At 35.6% G+C, this 22,037-nt stretch overlaps 1 protein-coding gene across 1 annotated transcript in view; it reads right to left on the reverse strand.

Annotated features, from left to right (window-relative positions):
* The window catches only part of rngtt (RNA guanylyltransferase and 5'-phosphatase), a 947,965-nt gene that overhangs the window by 176,873 nt on the left and 749,055 nt on the right, over positions 1–22,037 (reverse strand). Inside the window, 1 exon segment of the mRNA XM_028797536.2 lies at positions 5,979–6,045. Within this exon segment, the coding sequence (XP_028653369.1) occupies positions 5,979–6,045 (67 nt within the window).

The raw sequence follows: 22,037 nt of genomic DNA on the forward strand, positions 1-22,037 counted from the left end.
TATCAAGGCACGGGAAAGACCTATGATCTGATCGCTGGATCCATGTTTAAAGAGACTGGTATTATAATTATACATCTCTTATTTTCTTTTTTTTTTTTTTTTTTGTTTTTATCTGGACTTTATATGTTATATGTTTATGTTTTAATCAGAGTTATAGAGTTATAGAAGTGAGTGTGAAAATGTGGAAGTGATTAAAGTAGGATTCGTTTTATTTATTTATTTATTTTTTTATTTCTTTTTATTTATTTATTTATTTATTTTTATTTTACTATACCTTAAAGTAGACTGTTTAACTTCATACCCTTGGTTTAATGCTTGTTCTACTATTTATACAATTACCATTATACTATTACAGTAGGAATTACCAGGTTTATTCTAGACTAGTTTTTAAAATCACTCCCAGGGTTGTTTTTTTTTTTTTTTTTTTTTTTAATCTTAATATCTTAACTTAAAAGCGCTGAAGATTATTTCAAGCTTAAATATTGTTAATGAGAACATTTTCGGCAGATAGTATTAAGGATTTAACTGTAAAAGATATCTCTGTTTTAATTCTGTAACGCCGCTGCAGGGTGGGGTTTGTTTTGTTTTGGACGTGCTCTGTCTCTTCGTATGTCAGAGGACTGGAACATCGCGAAGTGGGGTCTAGCCTCATGTGGGGAGGCAAAATGGGGGGGTGGGGGGATAAAGGGGGGAGAGAAGGAGAGCAGGTTATATCTAATCTATTCTTATAATCCTTATAATTATAAATATCAATGCAGCAACAGGCTAACATGCAACAACTCCTGGGGAATCTTGAAACTAAGATTAAAACTGCCATATTACCAATTAAAACTATAAAATGACATTAAAAACTCAGAATCAATGTCTCCATGATGGGACAGTTAACTTTGTGAGCTGGAATGTTAAAGGCCTGAATCACGAATTAAAGAGAAAGAAAGTATGCTCTCACCTAACAGGCTTAAACGCTAAAATAGTATTTTTACAGGAGACCCACTTACTAACCAAGGATCAGTTCAGATTACAAAAAGACTGGACTGGCCAAATGTTCCATTCTAACTTTATAAAGAAAACTAGAGGGGTGGGAATTCTCATACATAGAACAGTTCCATTTGTAGCATCAGAGGTAGTGTCGGACCCTGAAGGGAGATATGTGATGGTCATGGGCAACTTATATAACAGTAAAATGATTTTGATAAATGTTTATGCACCCAATGTTGATGATAAGGAATTCATGCAAAATCTATTTGCATCCATTCCCAATGTGAACACTCATAAAATTATAATGGCTGGGGACTTTAATTGTGTTTTAAATCCACTTTTAGATAGGACTCCTGTGACAGGGGGGACGACATCTAATACTGCAAAGATAATTACACAGTTTTTAAATGATCACAACTTATCAGACCCCTGGAGGTTTCTTAACCCAAACTCAAGAACATATTCGTTCTACTCACCAGTGCATTATAGCTACTCAAGAATTGATTATTTTTTTATAGATAATAATTTCCTGCCTACAATTAAATCATGCAAATATGACACAATTGTTATCTCTGACCATGCCCCTCTAGTCTTGGAGCTAAAATCAATAAGCCCCTCGTACTCACCTCGCAGATGGCGTCTTAACCTTCTTTTATTGGCAGACGAGAACTGCACAGAATTTATATCCAAACAAATCAGCTTCTTCCTAGAGACAAACACGTCTACAGAGGTTTCTGCAGGAACACTCTGGGAAACTCTAAAGGCCTTCCTAAGAGGCCAGATTATTTCATATCTTTCCCATAGAAATAAATTAGAAACCAAGAAAGTGTCAGAGCTAAGAAATGAAATTACTAGAATAGATGAAGAACAAGCCAGGCGTCCAAGTGAAGCTCTTCACAGGAAAAGGCAGGCCCTGCATACAGAACTTAACATCTTAACAACTAAAGAAACTGAACAACTTATTTATAAGTCTAGACAGCATTACTATGAACACGGAGAAAAAGCTAATAAGCTTTTAGCTCAACAAATTCATAAACAAGAAGTTCACAATGCAATACCAGTAATCACCAACAAGAATGGAGAAGAAATCATCGACCATAATAAAATAATGCACACATTTAGAGATTACTACAAATCTTTATATTCCACTGAGCCCAAAGAAGACAACACGCAATCTAATGCATTTCTGGATAATTCACAAATACCACAAATAGATGCTTTAAGTGCTGAGGAACTAGATAAACCTTTAACGCTAACAGAATTACTAGACGCTATAAAGTCACTACAAAGCGGGAAATCATCAGGCCCTGATGGTTACCCCGTAGAGTTTTATAAGAAATTCTCCACTCAGCTAGCTCCACTCTTATTGGTAACATTTACAGAAGCTAAAGACCACCAAATACTACCTGAAACATTTCGACAAGCATTAATCACTGTCTTTCCTAAACAAAATAAGGACTTGTTACAATGTGCATCATATAGACCAATTTCACTCCTGAATAATGATGTTAAGATACTCTCAAAAATCCTAGCTAGAAGGATGGAGAAAGTGCTGCCCTCGGTAATATCACAAGATCAAACTGGATTTATTAAAGGCCGACATCTATCTTCAAATCTCCGACGCTTGTTTAATGTTATATATTCACCAGCAAAATCAAACACCCCAGAGATATTACTATCATTAGACGCAGAAAAGGCATTTGACATGATCGAATGGAATTACCTTTTCACTGCATTGGAGAAATTTGGGTTTGGCCCGAATATTTGTGCTTGGATTAAACTACTGTATACCAGTCCAGAAGCTTCAGTTTGTATTAATAAAATTTGCTCAGACTACTTTAAACTAGAACGTGGTACCAGACAAGGATGTCCCTTGTCGCCACTGTTGTTTGCAATCGCTATTGAACCACTGGCGGTTCACTGCCGAAATTCTCATCAGATAAAGGGGATTGTCAGAGAAGGACTGGAACAGAAAATTTCTCTATATGCAGATGATATGGTCTTATATATATCGGACCCAGAAAACACTGTCCCTGCTGTTTTAACAGCACTAACAGAATTTCAAAAGATATCTGGTCTTAGAATTAATCTGAATAAAAGTATACTCTTTCCAGTGAACTCACAAGCATATAATATTAAATTAGACACCCTACCTTTTACCATAGCAGATCAGTTTAAATACCTAGGGGTAAATATCACAAGTAAACATAAAGCTCTTTATCAACAAAATTTTGGCGTCTGTATGGAAAAAATTAAGCAAGACTTGCATAGATGGTCAACCCTTCATCTCACTCTAGCCGGAAGAATTAACATTGTTAAGATGAATATCCTTCCTAAACTTCTCTTTTTATTTCAAAACATTTCAATATATATCAATAAATCGTTTTTTAAACAGTTAGATTCAATAATAACCTCATTCATTTGGAACTCAAAACACCCACGTATCCGAAGAGCGACCCTACAAAGACCTCAGGCAGAAGGTGGCATGGCTTTACCTAATTTTCAGTTTTATTACTGGGCAGCAAACATACAAGCCATAAAAACCTGGACACAAATAAATGCACATACACAGGCTTGGTCTGCAATAGAAGTAAAATCCTGTAGTACTTCTTTATATTCCCTGCTCTGCTCTCCAATAAATGAAAGTTATCGCAAATATACTAATAACCCAATTGTGCTTTACTCACTCAGAATATGGAACCAAATTAGGAAGCATTTTAAGATGGAAAATCTTTTATCAGTGGCACCTCTGCAAGGGAACCACCTCTTTCAACCTTCGCAAGTATATCCAGTTTTTAATACCTGGAAAAGTTTTGGGATTAAAATGCTCAGAGATCTTTATATAGACAACATATTTACATCTTTTGAACAATTACGTTCAAAATTTAACCTCCCAGCTACACATTTCTTTTACTATCTTCAAATTAGAAATTTTGTTAAACAGAAATTGCCCGATTTCCCCCACCTTGCACCCTCCACAATGCTGGAAAAAATACTGCTCAATTCCGAGGAAACAAACACTATTTCCGCAATATATAAAATCTTATTAGAGTCCCTACCTTTCAAAGATCCAAGAGGACATTGGGAAGAAGATCTCTTAATCAATATATCAGAAAAGGAGTGGAAGGTAGCAAAGCAGAGAATTCACTCGAGTTCTATATGCGCAAAGCATAGAATTATTCAACTAAAAATTATATATCGAGCTCATCTGTCTCGCTTAAAACTGTCCAAAATGTTTCCAGGCCAGGATCCAACCTGCGAGCGCTGCAACCAAGCTCCTGCCTCACTGGGTCACATGTTCTGGGCCTGCACCAAACTAACATCATTTTGGACAAAAATTTTTAAGTGCCTCTCAGACAGCCTTAGTATCACAATCCCTCCTAACCCACTAACAGCTGTGTTTGGTGTCCTTCCAGATGGACTTGAATTGGAGAAGGACAAACAAACGGTGATTGCATTCACTACACTCTTGGCACGCAGACTTATTTTGTTAAATTGGAAGAATCCTAATTCTCCTCTTATAAGTCAGTGGGAAACCGATGTTTTATATTATTTGAAATTGGAAAAAAAATCAAATTTTCAGTTAGAGGATCTGTACAAAATTTTTTCAAAACTTTTCAGGATTTAATCAATATTATTTTAGAATAAGAGAATTAACTATTATTGCATTTAACTCCCTTCTCCATCTCTTATTTATATAGATATTTACTTCTCCCCTTCTTTTGTCTAATGTTGCCTTATTAAAAAGCTTAAAGAAATTTTCCTTTAGCTAAGCTCTCCTTCTCAGGGGTGGGGTTTGATTTGTTTTCAAATTTGTTGGGTTATAAATTGATCTGTTTGTATGGAATGATTACAATGAAAATTAATAAAATAAAAATATAAAAAAAAAAAAAAAAAAATTCGTATGATTTTTGGTCTCCGGCTTATACACAAGTCCGGCTTATAGACAAGAACCTAGGGTAATTGAAAGTCAACATGGTGCTGTCTTGTGTGGTGTGGTATTCTCTTTTATTTTCTGTGGTCCACTCTAGTAAGAAATAAGACACACTGAAGTGACACATTTTTTTTTCAATTTTGTTTAGCAGGGCTTTTTGTTCAGGTTCCATTCAACAAGGCATAACTCATTATTCATCCCTCTTGAAATAGATTGAAGTGTCCCAATGTAATTGTTTAGTCCATTAAAGGATCTTTTTTATGAATGCAAATTATTATAAACCCTGATCCATCTGAAATTACCTTACAAAGAAAAACCAATTGGTAAATTTTGCTGATGGGCTGCTTTTATATTACAAAATATACAATAATACATGTAGTAAAGATATGGCAGTAATTAGTGACGATTTACAAATTAATTACTAGACAGTGAAAAATGCTGTTTAAAAATGCCAAATATGAGCAGGATAGGAAAATGTCTGCTGCACACCAACACATTTAATAAGAAGTGTCTCATGCATTTATCAAATAACATATTATTTGCAATTGTGTACATGGCAGCTTCATACCCAGCAAGGTCATTCTATAATGGCTAGTTTGGGCAAAGGTGGACCTATAGGCACATTTAACAAGAAACTTTATTATATTTATTGACATGTGTTGTATATTAACAATTGCACTTTTTAAAATATTATGTTTCATATACTGCAAACATATATATATTTCACAGGCAAAAAAAGAACATACTGTACTGTGTGTACAGAAGAACTTAAGCAATTGAACTTCTGCATCCCAGTCACTCCATTTAAACTGTTATTTACTAACTGGTCTTGCTCAAAAGAACAAGAGCATATGATGACCATATGAACTATTATGTCTATATCATAAATGCACAACACAATTGTGAAAACTAAAAGAAAATAATATTAAACCTGAAAGTGGTCTAAAATATAAAACACGCACCAATATTAATTGTGTACCATCCCCTTCACCAAACGTAAAACAACTCACCCCATATATGGCATTTAAATTACAAAAAATGCACACAGTAATACTGAAAAATCTACCTTCATCTGTGCAAAAGGTCTCTCATAGCTGCCAACATAAAGCAATCCAACATTCTGTGTCAACAAGCTGTAAAAAAGAAAAGACATTTAATTACAACTACAGCTTTTTACTTCTTCTACAACGTACTTTAGTGCGTGTTCTAATATGATACATTAACACAATGAAAGGTTAAAGTATCCATTTAAATTGAAAACACAGAAATGTCATTGATAAGTTCTAATAAGCAAGAATAATGCAAAGCTATTTACATTACAAGCAAGTTCAAACGGCAACATGTAAACACTATAAAGAAAAGTAAAATGCAACGAAATAAATATACATTTATTAGTTTAGATATTTTGGTAAATTTGGGTCTAGCTACATTATGACACAAAGGCTGACCACATAAAGGTACCAATGAAGGAAATTAAAATTAAATCAAAGGTAAAATAAGGTAAAAGTAAAGTGAAAGTGATTAAACACTTGGTGAGCAGGCAATCTGTTAGATTTCTTTATCATAACTTATCTCAGTTCTGCATAAATACTTTTGTTACTGATTCCAAAATAATCTAGCTTGCAAAATTAAGTAGAATAACAAATGTATTTTTATGTACTTATGTCAAAATATAATGCAAGAAAGAACACAGTATGCCAAAGTTGACCAGACAGTAATTTCAGAAAGTGCAGCTGTGACTAGATATGTTTCTAATACAATTCCTTGCTTTGTTAAAATTCATAATTGTCTTTAATACATACTTGACTTTCAATTTAAATTGTATATTAAACATTTAATTATTTTATAAAATTTTAAAATATGTTTATTCTTATATAGCACTGTTCACTGGGTCCCGGTCCACAGCAGACATTAACAAATGTCTCAACAGCAAAGTATACCATCAAACAACCACACATATTTATATATCTCAACACACATATTGAGGTAAATAAACAATAAAGTCAAAGTCAACATCTTTAGCTAAAATGGGCTGCTAAAAGGCAAGATGACAATAAAAATCAACAACTATAGTAAACAGCATTTATGAATTTAATGTCCATGGTCACTAAAAATGAGCACAGTGAAATATGTTTACCTAGGGCAACTGGTCATCCTACTGTTCCAGACATGCATATTGAATACCATATGTTGACGCCCAGTACCCTGCAGAGTTTGGCAAAATACTAATTACTTCTGAAAACACAATAAAAGTATACGCTTAATTGCTAAAGGAGTGAACATGAGCAGAGATTTGGAAGCCCGGCAAAAAAATGGACAGGGGATACTGTGTTAAATGTAACCAATCAATCAAGACTGAGAATACTACTGAAAAACAGCTGGAAACTACCATGTACTGACATAATATGACTCAGATGGCTTCTCAGACTTCAGAATCTGCTACTGCTTCAATTTTTCCCTTTACTCTCATAGGGGTTGATATTGTTTGCCAATACTTTGCTTCATTTGCCAGTTCTGTGAAATTCAGGCAACTTAACTACAGAAAGTCTGTCAGTTGAAATTAGAACCGTACATTTTCTTACACATTATAGCAACCAAAAACCATAGATAGCCTAAGCAGAGATATAAACAGCTGCATTGTAGATAAAATATATTACTTCTTGGTACTTCTCTTTTTGTTTGCATATACTTTCAATTACAATATTAGCCTATGGGTAGCACATTATTGCAATGGTAACACTGCTGCCTTGCAGTAAGAAGATCAGGATTCATGTCTTAGGTGCACCTGTGCAGAGTTTGCATGTCTTCCCCATGTCTGTGTAGGTTTCTTTCAGGTGCTCAAGTTTCCTCCAACAGTCCAAACACATTCAGATTAGGTGAAATGGCATAGGTGATTAGCTTGTGTGAGTATGCATGCAAGCATTTTCACCCTGTGATGGGCTGGCACCATGTCCAGATGCTGTTCCTGCTTGGTGCCTGATGATTGCTGGAATAGGCTCCAGTTGCCGTATGACTATGCCCTCGATAAGTGGGTTAAGAAGATGGATATATGGATGTTGGCATATGAAATTAAATATATATATATATATATATATATATATATATATATATATATATATATATATATTTCCATAGAGTTGGTGCTGTGCAACCTAAAAGCGCTTCAGTATTTAAACATGAAAAGCAAAACACTTCTTCTTCTGCTGGCCACATAAAAAAGTACAAAGTAATCTGTTCTCTGTAAATAGTTTAAAGTTTACATCCATACCCACATATTTCACGGTATACTTTATGTAAAACAGTTGGCATCATCAATCCAAAGAAGTTCCTGATGTCTTTTGTAGTCAGTGTCAGCATAGAAAATGATGGCACATTACGCAGTAATCTTTTGTTTTGTTGTACAGTATGTGCACTCTTCTATCTAGCACTTTTTTTGATGGGTGCCACATTGACCATCTTTTGTATTGCATTTGACAGGGTGTTACAGTGCAACCAAGGTTATTGCCTTGCCTTGATTCAAGTTAATTTCTAGTTTGTTTAATCGTTTTGTTATTTAAATATAACTTGTAATACTTTGTTGTTCTATTTTTTTTATATAATATACTTTTCTTTGATACTGTGTTATTAATTACTGTGCAATTTTGTATTTTGTTAATACTGTATATAAAAATTTTCTCTATTATTGTAATCTGCCCTGATTCCTGTATGTAGGGCCCACAAAAGTGGGAGAACTGCACCCGGCAGTATAAATGGGGAAGCTGGTGGTGTTCTCACAGCAGCTTCAGCATTGGTTTTGATTCATGATTCCTGTTTAGACATCCTGGTTTTGACCCATGCTTTAATTATAAGGTACTAATATTGGTATGCTGATTATTGAATCATTTGCTTTAGGTTCTTGACTGTAAGGCAAACCAATTTTAGCTCTTTTGTTCTTGAATTACCTTTTTGGGAGGTTTAAAACCTTTATAGTAAACATTCAAAATATTTAATAAACTTTGTTTTTGTTTGGACAGATGTTTTCATGTTTTTTCTCCTCAATGCTTTTAATATTTGTGGACATTTTGATTTTTTTTTTATTTAAATTTTAAATTTAAAGTCTTAGTCTCCATTTGGGGCCATTGGTGCTTGACACTAGGCAGCCTGGAGGTGAGACCTCTCTGGTTGTTAACAAAGTAAAAGAACACAACAAGAACTCTGATTAAATTATACATTTAAAAGCATAATACCTATTGGTGCGATAAACAGAAGTTAAGGAATTGCATTACTTTAACTTTTACATTAGTCCACATTGATCATTTATAATAAGATCTGGAAGAGCTGCTTAAAATATTAAGGAAATAGTGAATTTTCATCACATGTCAACTTTCTTTAAAAGAAGCATCACAAACTGCTTTGTGCAAATTGTTAACCTTTCATCTATTAATACTCTGCATCTGTCACAACCATTAATCTGTCTATAAGAAACCATTGTCCAACAGTTTAGCACCAGAAAAAGAATAGAACTTAGCTTGAGATGTTAGTCCATTGCATGGTGCACTCTCACACATACCTATATGTCATACTTGGTCTATGTATAGTGTCACTGACTAACTTAAATTGCATATATTTTGGTAAGGGAAGAAAGCAGGTTATCCATAGAAAGCTAGGCGAATAGATAAAACATGCAAACTCCATACAAAGATGGAGCTGAGAAATGCAATCACTTTCTTACAACCTGAAGTAGAAGTAATAATCATTGCTCCCTCTAGGACTGCTATAAAACCTACAGTAAATGGGTGTGAGTGCAAAATGCTGCTAGCCTGCCACACAGACAGGTTGTCTTTATCTTTTAATTATGGCATGGAAAGTTTCTTTGCTTACACAGGCAACTTTATACTGCAACTCTAACCAAACAAACAAAAAAAAAAAACTACCTTTCAGACCCTGTAAAAGCTTCTGTAAATGACCAAGGACAATATTGTGCCAATGACTAGGGCAGTAGAAGGGGTTAGGTTTCAACATTTTATACTACTTGAAAATTGAAAGAAAAATATCTTTATTTTAGAAAACAGTTAAAAACTTGAATGTTTTAGTTTGACATTTTATTTTTTAATCACTGATGTCTTTATGCTCTCAGTACAAACAATTAAACTTAATAATAGACTGCATGGATGCAGAGATAATCATTCCTTAAACTACTCCATCCTTTTGTGAACACATCCTGTGTTTTGTGTCTTATCATAATTAAAATTCACTTACAATCAGTTGAAAAATCATCCATTTAACATGAATGAGTAATAATATGGGGAAAAGTGGACAATAAACACATTACATTTATTTAATTGTCTTGTCAAATATCCCTTAAATAATCAATGCTGAGGTGGCAAGGAGGCTACCATACAGTTTCATGAGATGGAGTTTAAACTCAGGCCTAATCATTAATTATGTAGAGTTGGTATATGTTCTCCCCTTGTCTGTACTGGATTTTCACCAGGCACTGTTGTTTAACTGTCACACCTCAATCCTTTCATTCCTAAAAGAGAAGTAAATGAATGGATGGATGAATAATTTAAAAAGAGAAGAAAACGCCACTTGCTGTAAAACCAAGGGCTGTTTTTGTTCACCGGGTTGTTTTACTTAAGAAATATATCATCACTAACCCTTGTTTCTTTTTAATTTTTTAAATGATACACAACTAAATGTACTTGAACAAAAACAACAACCATATTATTAATAATAAGGAACATTTTTTAAATAGAAACATTTGTGAGAACCAAATAACTAAAACAGACAAAGCTGGTTCCTCTGCACTGTAATTTAATGAATGTGTAACAATGGAGAAGTAACAGTTTCTGGCGCAAGAGACACACACTGCATGGGCCACAGACATACAGTGCCTGACGTTTTAATAGCAGTGGGATGGTCTGGACTCAAGAAGAGGAAAATGCTGCAGTATGCAATGCTTACTCATATAATAAAAGCCCTTTTTATCACAGCAGAACATTTGGAAGAGCATTCATTATGAGATCCCTGGTATGTATGCTTCCTATTTAAAAACCAGACATTTGTCAGGAAAACATTTTTTGTGTGTGTGTATATATATATATATATATATATATATATATATATATATATATATATATATATATATATATTTACTGCTTGCATCTGTTTATAGGAAAAGGGAAAGATTAAAAAATAAAATTTAATTTTTTTTTCACGATGCCTGTGTAATTAAGTTTTTTTTAATTCTACATTTTAGCTTAAATTACATACAGTTACAAAAACTACAGCAAAATATTAATTTATAAAAAAAAAAATAACATTCACAGCAAGGAAAAAACAAAGTCTCAAAATAAATACAAATTACATATTTGCTATGGTTTAAAAATAAATGTAATATCAAATCCAAGCTTTTATCTTAGGGATTACACTTTTATTTAGGGCAACAATTTTTCTGTCTGTTGGATAAAATCTTTCGGGGAAAGAAAATACATCCTTGAAAAAATGTGAAGTAAATGTGCTTCACCTGAAGTAAACAGTTATATTGCTTTCTTTCAGTCTCTTTGAATGTAAGATTTTTGGAATTAAGGTTATATATTACAAAGACTTCTATAAACAGAAAGATGATAGAAAATTTTTAGGACCTAGGACTTAGATCTAGAAATGTGCTTATACAGCACATCTCCAGCTGGACAAGTTTAAGAATCATATTTCTATAAAATGATTAATTTCTTAAAGATATAAAATATGTTACAAAAAAGATACTAAAAAAAATTTCCAACATTAAAAACTGCAAGTGTTCAATGTGTGGTAAAGTGAGGTTTGCGGCTGTTTGGCATAGTTTTAAATAATCTCCAGACTCGTGTCTTCAGGAGGGGGCATGGTAGCGTGGCGACAGCAGTTCCTGTGCGCGATGTAGGATTGGATGGCCCTGCACTTAGTGCATAGGTGCAGGATTGTCCGTGACCATAATTGGCACCGGGAGCTGCTGATTACCGCTGCTGTGCCATGTCCTCGTTTGAAAAAGGAAAGAGCATTTGCGAGGGAGAATCAAAAGAAAAAGAAGGGGAAAAAAGTCGAAAGGAAAAAGGTCAGAGGTTAAAAGATAGAGAGAGAGAAAAAGGCAGGAACGAGGGAAAGATCTGGTGCAAGTGAATGGATGAAAGGCAGAGAAGGCAGATAGCTGGGAGGAAGTCCCTTGGAGCATGCAGACAGTGTTCACTCCAGTTGAGTGGCTTGGGAGCTGGAGTGGCAGAAGCATTACTAAGTTGTAGCAACTTATGGGAAAGAGGCAGCGTGGCTACAGAGGAATGAGAGGCTGAGAGAGGCATTCTGTGGATGGTGCCATGACCCAGAAGGTTGCAAGCCTGGCAGGAGTCACAGGCTCGATGGGGGTGATGTGTCAGGAGCCAGAGACAAGCTACAGGGGCCCGAGCCTAGGACTAGTGATGAAAGAGGGCTGAAATGCCATTTAGGCACCTCCTTAGTTGCAAGGACCTGCTCTGGGTTAAGTCAAGGAGACGTCTGTTTTAATAGTATGCACCAGGGCTCATGCTTTTAAGGACACATTCCTGCTTAAGTTTTAATCTCGTTTAAATGGATTTATTTATTTGCATTTTAACCTCCACTTATACTTTGTTTTGATGGATTATTTATTTATGGATCATTTTGAGCACTGCACTTTTTGACACTGTTTTGTTTTTTCTTTTTAATAAAAACACTGAAAACTGTTTCATCATCCCCTTGCTGGGTGTGCGTATCCTCACCTGCTCAGCTCATTCCAGTCATGACTATCAACAGCGTCGGGTTCAAGAGGCTCCCAAAATGGAAGAGGGAGCATGGAGCCGACCCGCACCGTAACACCATGTTAAAAAGGTTCTGATAATGGTTGCATGTTCTCAATAAAGTTTTTAACTCCATTACAGCATGTGCATTTGTCATGATTATGAATGCAGATTTGATTGCCTCTGCACTGTTTGCATGACCTTCACTTAGCTGTCACAATCCAAACTTTTCATTAGTTTAATTCTTAACTGTGCGACTGTATAAATGAGCTTCCAATGATTCATTTTTGCTAGAACCCCAGAACATGGAGACATAGTGGAGCCCCACAGCTCAGGTCACACTTTTGACCACACAAGAATTGGTATTGGTTCCCAAGCCGTAAGGGACACTTAAAAGACCACAGCACAATTTCAGTCCACTCAAATTTAGTTTAGTTTCTCCTTCCCCAATGTAGGTGAAGTTCCCGCACATTTCTGTGTTTTCACCAAACTCAATATAGATAGATAGATAGATAGATAGATAGATAGATAGATAGATAGATAGATAGATAGATAGATAGATAACTTTATTAATCCCAAGGGGAAATTCACATACTCCAGCAGCACCTTACTGATACATAAAACAATATTAAATTAAAGATTGATAATAATGCAGGTAAAAACAGACAATAACTTCGTATAATGTTAATGTTTACACCCCCGGGTGGAACTGAACAGTCGCATAGTTTGGGGGAGGAACGATCTTCTCAGTCTGTCAGTGGAGCAGGACAGTGACAGCAGTCTGTCGCTGAAGCTGCTTTTCTGTCTGGAGATGACACTGTTTAGTGGATGTAGTGGATTTTAAATAATTGATAGGAGCCTGCTTAGCGCTCGTTACTCTGCTACAGATGTCAAACTGTCCAGCTCCATGCTAACAATAGAGCCTGCCTTCCTCACCAGTTTATCCAGACGTGAGGTGTCTTTCTTCTTAATGCTGCCTCCCCAGCACAACACCACGTAGAAGAGGGCGCTCGCCACAACCGTCTGATTGAACATCTGCAGCATCTGATTGCAGATGTTGAAGGACGCCAGCCTTCTAAGGAAGTATAACCGGCTCTGTCCTTTCTTACACAGAGCATCAGTATTGGCAGTCCAGTCTAATTTATCATCCAGCTGCACTCCCAGGTATTTATAGGTCTGCACCCTCTGCACACAGTCACCTCTGATGATCACGGGGTCCATGAGGGGTCTGGGCCTCCTAAAATCCACCACCAGCTCCTTGGTTTTGCTGGTGTTCAGGTGTAGGTGGTTTGAGTCGCACCATTTAACAAAGAAAAAAATAATAAAATAAATAACATTACAACCCCTCTGACACACAGATACAGGAAACAACAGCCCATGTGATTGCTATTTTTTTTTTTGCAATAGTTTATTCAGAATATTGTCATTAAATATAATAACTTCACTGAATTCACTTATTCAAAACAATTTATAAAGTTAATATTTTAATGTAATTTGTGTTTAGGCATATTTTTATTTACTTATTTTTTAAAAAGTTTAAGCTTAATCGCATGTGCCCCATATTCTAGAACTATGCTGATGCCCTAAAGCACGGATGATCAACATACTGTCAAGGTCCGATTTCGTTCCTAGAGCATGAATGCACGATGCTGAAGCAGACAATGGCCGACGGTGAGATGAACCGCGTCGTCAAAGAACTCCAGGCCCTCGACATCCAGATCCAGAAACTCCTGTCCAGATGGAGGCACCTGAGGGATTTGAAGGCTCGTCTGCTGGAAAAATCATCCCTGACATCTGAAATCGTCACAGCAAATCGCAGTTCAGTAACATCGACTCCACGCTGTGCTGCTCACTTTCAAGGCCAAGTGAGCTTTACCCCCACGAATCGTTGTTGGAGCGATAACGTCAACGATGAAGAACTCGGCCTGTTTCAGCTATGCAGGCGGGGATTTAAGGCTAGAACACCTTCATCGGCACAGGCAAGCATCTCCACCCAGAACAGGTTCGACCCTCTTTGCACCCCCAGTTTGCCTTCAACCGTGGGTGACATATTCATGATTGGAGATTGAACCGTACGAAACCTAAACGTCTCTTGCCTTAATCAGAAAACTTTTGTCTCTTGTTTTCAGGGTTTGCTTATATCCGAGATGTTATGAAATGAGCGCCGACAGTCTTCGAGAGGCACAAGAACAGGGCAGTGGGATCTATTGTGATATGCGCCAGGGTAAACGGCATGAGATTCCGACAGTCGGAGATTCTCAAGGTGGACTTCTCAGCACTAATTAAAGCCACTAAGGAGAGGACCCTGGCTGCAAGAATCTTCATCTCGGGTCCCCTACCTCTTGTTAGAAGATTGAATGAGTATTACAGTTGTCTGCTGGGGTTAAACATCTGGCTGAAAGGCTTCTGCGAGAGTCAAAACATTGGGTTCGTAGACAACTGGGACCTCTTCTGGGAGAGGTCGCGTTTCTTCAAGCGGGATGGTCTGTATCCAAATAGATTTGCCGCCCGGGTCCTCTCCAAAAACATCGCTAAGGTAATTCGTCTCACTTGACTCTCTATTTTTACTTCTAACCCTTTCCATAATGCTTTGCTAGGATGTGATAATTCGGTAACAAAATCTTCTTCCAAAGTGCATTGCATTAATACTCTAATAACTAACCTCAATGCATGTAAAAAAAAAACCAGGCAGTGCGGCATAAATACAAATAACTTAATTACAATTACACCTCTAGATGAACAATGTATTAAAATTATAAAAACAGATTATAGATTAAATAAAAAATACACACAGAGCAGCGCTAATAAAAATAACTTAATTACTATTAAAAATTAATGATATTAGAAATAATATAGTACATCTCCCCAATACTGATCCTCTTAAATCCCGGTACTCCATTATAAACAAATTAAATTCTTTCACCAGGATAGACTTACCTGATTTATATAAAATAATTTCTCAACTGAGACCCTCCACCTGTGTCCTTGACCCAATACCAACAAGTTTTTTCAAAGTAGTATTGGCCGTGCTAATTGATAATATTCTTGACATAGTAAACCATCATTAGATACGGGGGTCTTCCCAGACTGTCTTAAGACTGCTATAGTTAAACCCCTACTCAAGAAAAGTAATCTTGACTCCTCTGCTTTTGAAAATGTTAGACCTATTTCTAACTTGCCTGTCTTAAGTAAAATTCTACAGAAGGCAGTCATTATGCAGCTTAATGATCACTTCAATAAACATGCTATTCTTGATAAGTTTCAGTCAGGTTTCAGAACAAATCACAGTACAGAAACTGCACTCGTTAAAGTAGTAAATGACTTGCAGGTAAATGCAGACAGAGGCCGTTTATCTATTCTCATCCTCTTAGATCTAATTGCCGCATTTAATACCATTGATCACAATATTCTTAGAAATCGCCTTACTCAAAGGGTGGCCCTCTCTGGCAGTGTCTTAAATTGGTTTGAATATTACCTGGCAGGTAGAAAATTCTTTGTTAGTTGTGGTAATCATACTTCAAGACACATGATATCTATATGGTGTTCCACAAGGCTCTATCCTGGGTCCGCTGCTCTTTTCGATTTACATGAGAATTTTACTCTGAACCAGTGTATTTCTGTGTTCCTATGCTTTATCAGAAGAATAGATTTTAAAATAACAGATGCCATCCACCCCTTCATAATTAAAAAAAAATCCTGTAACTGCTTATTATAAATTTGCTTAAGATGAACATTCATAACCTTAGATTTGTGCCCTTTTCTCATAGACTACAGTTTTAGGATACTGTGGACTTTGCCTCTAGTAATATCCAGACCAAAGCTGTACACAATATTTCAGATGTGGTGTGTGTGTTCGTGACAGCTAGGGAGAAAGAGGTTAAGAAAGTGTGTAGTGTGCAACCATGTGTCAAGAAACTGAAGTTACTGTATATGTATACAGTACATTTAATCCTGCATGTGCCGAGGGATAGATTTAATTCACCGAGTTTAGGGTAACTGGGAGACTGATTATTGCAGCAGCTCTAGGTGTAAGACAAAAAGTAAATGTACTGAACTATATGTGGATCCTTTGCACATAGCCAATAAGCTATGAGTGTGATGCATGCAATGTAGTAACAAAATCCTACAAATAAAGTGTCTGTTTAGTTTTTATCCAGTTATTTGTTACAGATATATTGAGACAGTGTGAGCTAATGGTGTAGCAGTGTTTATACCTTGAATCTACGGGAGCACGTGAAGGACTAAATGCATTTTGTTAACCAGGACATCTTTGAAGCATGTGTGTGCAAGATGTTACCGGCAGTAAGTGATTAAACTAAAAGATTTGGAAATTTAGGGCATGATTGTAAACAGTAATGTTTAGGGGAACTTTTTCAGAATTAGGTGATGCTACAAAAGTGGTCAGTGCTGTGGCCACTGCTCTTTTATAAGAAAGAAAGAAAGAAAGAAAGAAAGAAAGAAAGAAAGAAAGAAAGAAAGAAAGAAAGAAAGAAAGAAAGATATAAGCAAGAAAATAAAACAGACACAAAACATCTGACTTGGCTACCACAGTCACAGTGAGGCATTATGCATACAGTATGTATTGCCATTGGTATAAAGCAACACAAGTAGCATTTCTTTGCACACTACTGCTGAATTATTCATTGGCTGAAAGTATTCAGTGTTAGTTATATCAGAGAGAGAGGATGTGCAGCATTGTTCATAATGGCACTCAACTTTGTTTTAATTCTCTAATTTGCAATAAACCTCCAGGGGGTCCAGGATGCATCATATAACTGAACTTGCCCTTTTAATTAGCTTGTTTATTCGGTGAGCCTGTCTTGAAGTGATGTTACCAGCCTAGCACACCGCAGCATAGAAAATTGCACTGGCCATAACAGAGTTGTAAAAGTTGTGAATGATGTCACTTTCCACATTTTCCTAAGGAAAAAGAGCCTACTCTACCCTTTCTTTTATAGTTCCTCTGTGTTACAAGATCCGTCCAAGCTGTCACTAATATGGACCCCGAGAATATAATCAATAAGCTGGTTATGATTGCAGATGATACCAAACTAGGTGGAAGGGTAGATGATGAAGAATCAACTAAATTGTTACAGAGACTTAGATAGTACACAGGATTGGGGAGATCTGTGGCAGATAAAAGTTAATGAAAGTAAATGTAAAGCATTACATGTAGGATGTAAACATCTTAGAATTGAATGCAAATTGGAAGGTCTGAAACTTGAAAGTACCCCTTATGAGTAGTACGTAGGACTGACAGTGGACTCATCACTACTTACATCCAGACAGTGTACAGAAGTGATCAAGAAAGCTAATAGGATTTTAAGTTACATATCATGATGTGTGGAGTAAGAGTCACGAGAGGTTATGCCCAAGTTATATAATACACTAGTGAGTCTTCACCTGAGGCACTTTGTTCAATTTTGCTCTCCATATTACAAAAGTGACATAGCATAGATAAAGTCCAGAGAAAAGCGACTGTGGGACTATAAGGGGTATGAGCTATTAGGAAAGTTTGATGAAGCTGAACCTTTTCAGTTGAAGGAAACAAAGATTAAGAGGGGACACAATTGAGGTATTTAAAATTAAGAAAGGAATTGGTACAGCAGATCTCAGCTGTTACTTTAAAATCAACTCTACAACAAGAACATAGGGACAAATCTTGGAAACTTGTTAAGGCCTGATTTTGCACAACTGTTAGGAAGTTTATCTTCATCTAAAGAACCACAGACACATAGAAAAAATGACCATGTAGTATGATGGAGAGAAGAACTTTAAAATCTCAATTTGATGTTATTTTGCACAATCTAGTTGAACAGGAAGAAAAGATTGCAATTTTGCTACAGTTCTAATGCACTAATTTTGCAAAATGAGACAATACTTGTAAAATAACATAACTAGTTTTCTGAGTGGCAGGAATAAGCTTTCAGATCCACTTGACCCCCTAGACTTGGCAGGCCATGGTCTAGAAGTCAATGTTCATCTCGAGGTTACAGATCTGAATTGCTGACTGTTCTTATCTGTACTTAATTAATATGTCAGAAGCTAAAATATATATGTTGATTAATATTAACATTCGTGTGAAAAGCATTTTTGATAAGACAGATTAACTACACTCAGGCCAAGTTAAGACTGGCACAAACAGAAGGTTAGTTAAATGTCTCATACATGGCAGAAACAACACATTTGTGAAAACTTTGAAGGATGGATGCTACCTTTTTAGAGTCAAATCTTTTTATTGTAGATGCATCATCTTTTAAGATGAGACTAGAGACAAGCTATCCACACTTTAAGACTTCACAGCAAAGATAACTGTGCTTTAAAACTGTAATGCACATTTGCTCACACTTTGAAGCAGATTACGATTAACAGAGAAATACTAACACTCCCATCGTTCTTGGGACTTGCCATGTTTACAAGCATACATATTTGATATCAGTGGTTCAGAGCACTCCAGACAGCAAGTGAAAAAAAAACACAAGTAGGCAGCAAAACATGGCAGGTAGCAGGAGCTTTATGAGTTCTAAAAGTGATATTGTGCTCACATCTGCTGTTCATAAACTTGTCTCCTTGGTGTTAGTATGTTAACATACTAATCAATCATGGTGTTAACATCTTATTTGAAGAAAAAAAAACACATTTAGAAAATTACTCTCCCTTCCACAGATATCAAATTTAAGTCAAAACACTAACAATGCAAGCTTTATCCAATTAAGATACTAAAATGTTTATTAGAATAAAAGCAATCTGATCTTTTTCTGGTTTATTGCAATCAAGCACAGAAAGAAAAGGAATAAGACCAGTTGTGCTGATGGTGTTTAAAACTGTACCTCAATTTCACACCAAAAAAAATCACCTAAGAAGGTCATTGATTATATTACTATACTGCATTTTTAAGAATGCTATTGAAGTATCGTTTGGGTATGTGTTTTTGTGGTGGTAAACAGAAAGAAAATGCCATAATACACCAAATAGGACAATTCTTCAAGTGTGCCAATAGCACATAGACTTTGACTAAATGCATACCTGTTTTTGCTCCTTCTAAAATATGCAATACTTTCTCCTTTAGTCAGTAACTGCATGTCATAGAGAAAACTAATTAGTAACCTAAATATAACTTTAAATGACTTGTTTCTTGTCCAGAGGTGGTTCAATCAACCTTTATATTATAGAATCATATTTAAAATAGAAATAATCAAACTGCATTTTGCCTAGCACCAAGTATACATTTCCAAATGTATCCACCAGCTCTTCTAAAGGAGTAAAACATAATTTAGCTTTTTTGAATCTTGTTTGATTTACCAGATAATCTTCTTGTTTTGGTCCAGTTCGTTTCAGTCATAGATGCATCAATCAGTAGTACACACAATTTTGGTTCCAAAAATCTCAGTATTTCCAACAGTTCATCAGCTGTGTTCTTTATTACACATCACCTAGTATACAGTAAGACATATGCATCTATCTGGTTTTTTATTCTTGCCCTGCACCTATGCTCCGACAATAGCTTTCAGCAAACTGTAAGAGAACATTTATTTCCAGGAAAAAAAAAAGAGCACAGATATATTTATAAACTGCAAAAAATGTTTAAAGTAAATACTGTACACATCCTTTGACTGTATAGGCCCTTTGCAGGAGATGATCAGGTAAAGCGGTTGATACTATAGAGAACTGTATGCATCTCTACAAAAGCAGGACATGTTCCTGACAGTTAAAGTGCTTCCTAAACTGGACTTGCAGTCGCCACTAAGAACACAATTCACTTTGCATGAATTATTGTCATATACTTGTCTGTTGCAAAAATATTCAACTCATAATGCGGCCTTGATTGGTCTCTAAAGCCATTCAATCAGAGCATCTACATTTAAAATGCAATTTTAGTAACCATTAATATTTGGAACAATTTTAATTTCAATAAATTATATAAACTATTAGATTGTTAAAAATATTAGTTTTGCATTTTGTTACAAAGAACTCTGTATGTAGATGCTTCTTGAAGAACAAAATGAATATAAAAACATGCAAAACATAGTTAAGAATTTGTGTAACAAAATTAAAAAATACATAATTTGACAAAAAATTGCTATTAATGCACTGTTATTTCAGTTTTTATGTTTCTTTCTGCTCCATTAGAGAATTATTTTTACAGGCTGGCTTATGACATTAACTATGGCAGAATACAACTGTGACTGCTGGTGTAGATAGTTATCCCAAATTGTTTGTAGATAATACAAAGAATATTTATTTCAACAGTCCTCCTCCTTGTCCAGCTCTGGACCAAAGTGGCCCTATAGAAAGTTAGAGGTTTCATTCACAGTCAAAATCATCTATGATACTGTGATACTGCTGAAAAAATGGTTAAAGTGTAGAAAAAAAAGACATGCATATCCACTTATTTGCTTTTATGCAGATTATGTACATAATAGCTGAATTCACTGCAGCTTCAGTGTTTAGAGTACCAAAGGAACTACTGAAAACTAGATATTGAAGTCAAAATGCCTTACAGCCAATAAATGACAGGCTACATAACATAATATTCTCAAGACCTACTCTATCTAATTTAGGGTCACATGAGATCAGAGCTATTCCAGGATACAGCTCAGGATAGGGTGCCAGTCCATCGCAGGCCCACTAATGTTGGAAACACTACACTGCAATACATTGCTGCCATGTGTTATAGTATTTCACTTCAAATTTCTGATAACTTTATTACAAATTTGCAACTAGGCATTTGAGGTAAAAAAAAAAGCATGATTTTCATATATTATAACTTCACACATACAAGGCCTTCTAATACTACAGTTTAAATAAGGCAACTACTGTACATAAAACAGGGTGCACATTGTAAAGCAAGTTTATAACTAAATTTTGGAAAGCATGTAATAATGTGTTACTTGTAGGTACCCACAGACATTACGGGGCAAAATTTGTTTTCAAAATGAATACAAAAAATTAAATAGTTCACTATAGAAATATGAATGAATGTCAATTCCATATCATTGTGACAATAAAATAACCAAACAATGCAACATTAAATTGGGTGTCTAAAGAGATGATGTTCCCTCTCTGATTATAAATAGTTGGCTCAAAAGGAAGGTTAAAAAAGTGAATCTGTGAAAGGTATCTCTCTCAGTTTTATATATTCACACATGCACAGTAATAGTAGTGAGAGATTTTCTTGTGCTTGTTTCATTCTTTTGTGACTTCTGAGATGCAACAATGCAGTTGTGCGCCTCCGCCCCCCTTAGGTTTTACTAGCTTCTCTAATCGCCTTCAGAGACGGGTCTCGTGGGACTTTATGTCTGGATTCAATAAATCCTGGTCTGTCTCTTCAGCCCATTGTTACTGGATATGAAATAACT

The sequence above is a fragment of the Erpetoichthys calabaricus genome, chromosome 3 (genome assembly GCF_900747795.2).
Source record: "Erpetoichthys calabaricus chromosome 3, fErpCal1.3, whole genome shotgun sequence".
In the NCBI taxonomy this organism is placed as follows: Eukaryota; Metazoa; Chordata; class Cladistia; order Polypteriformes; family Polypteridae; genus Erpetoichthys; species Erpetoichthys calabaricus.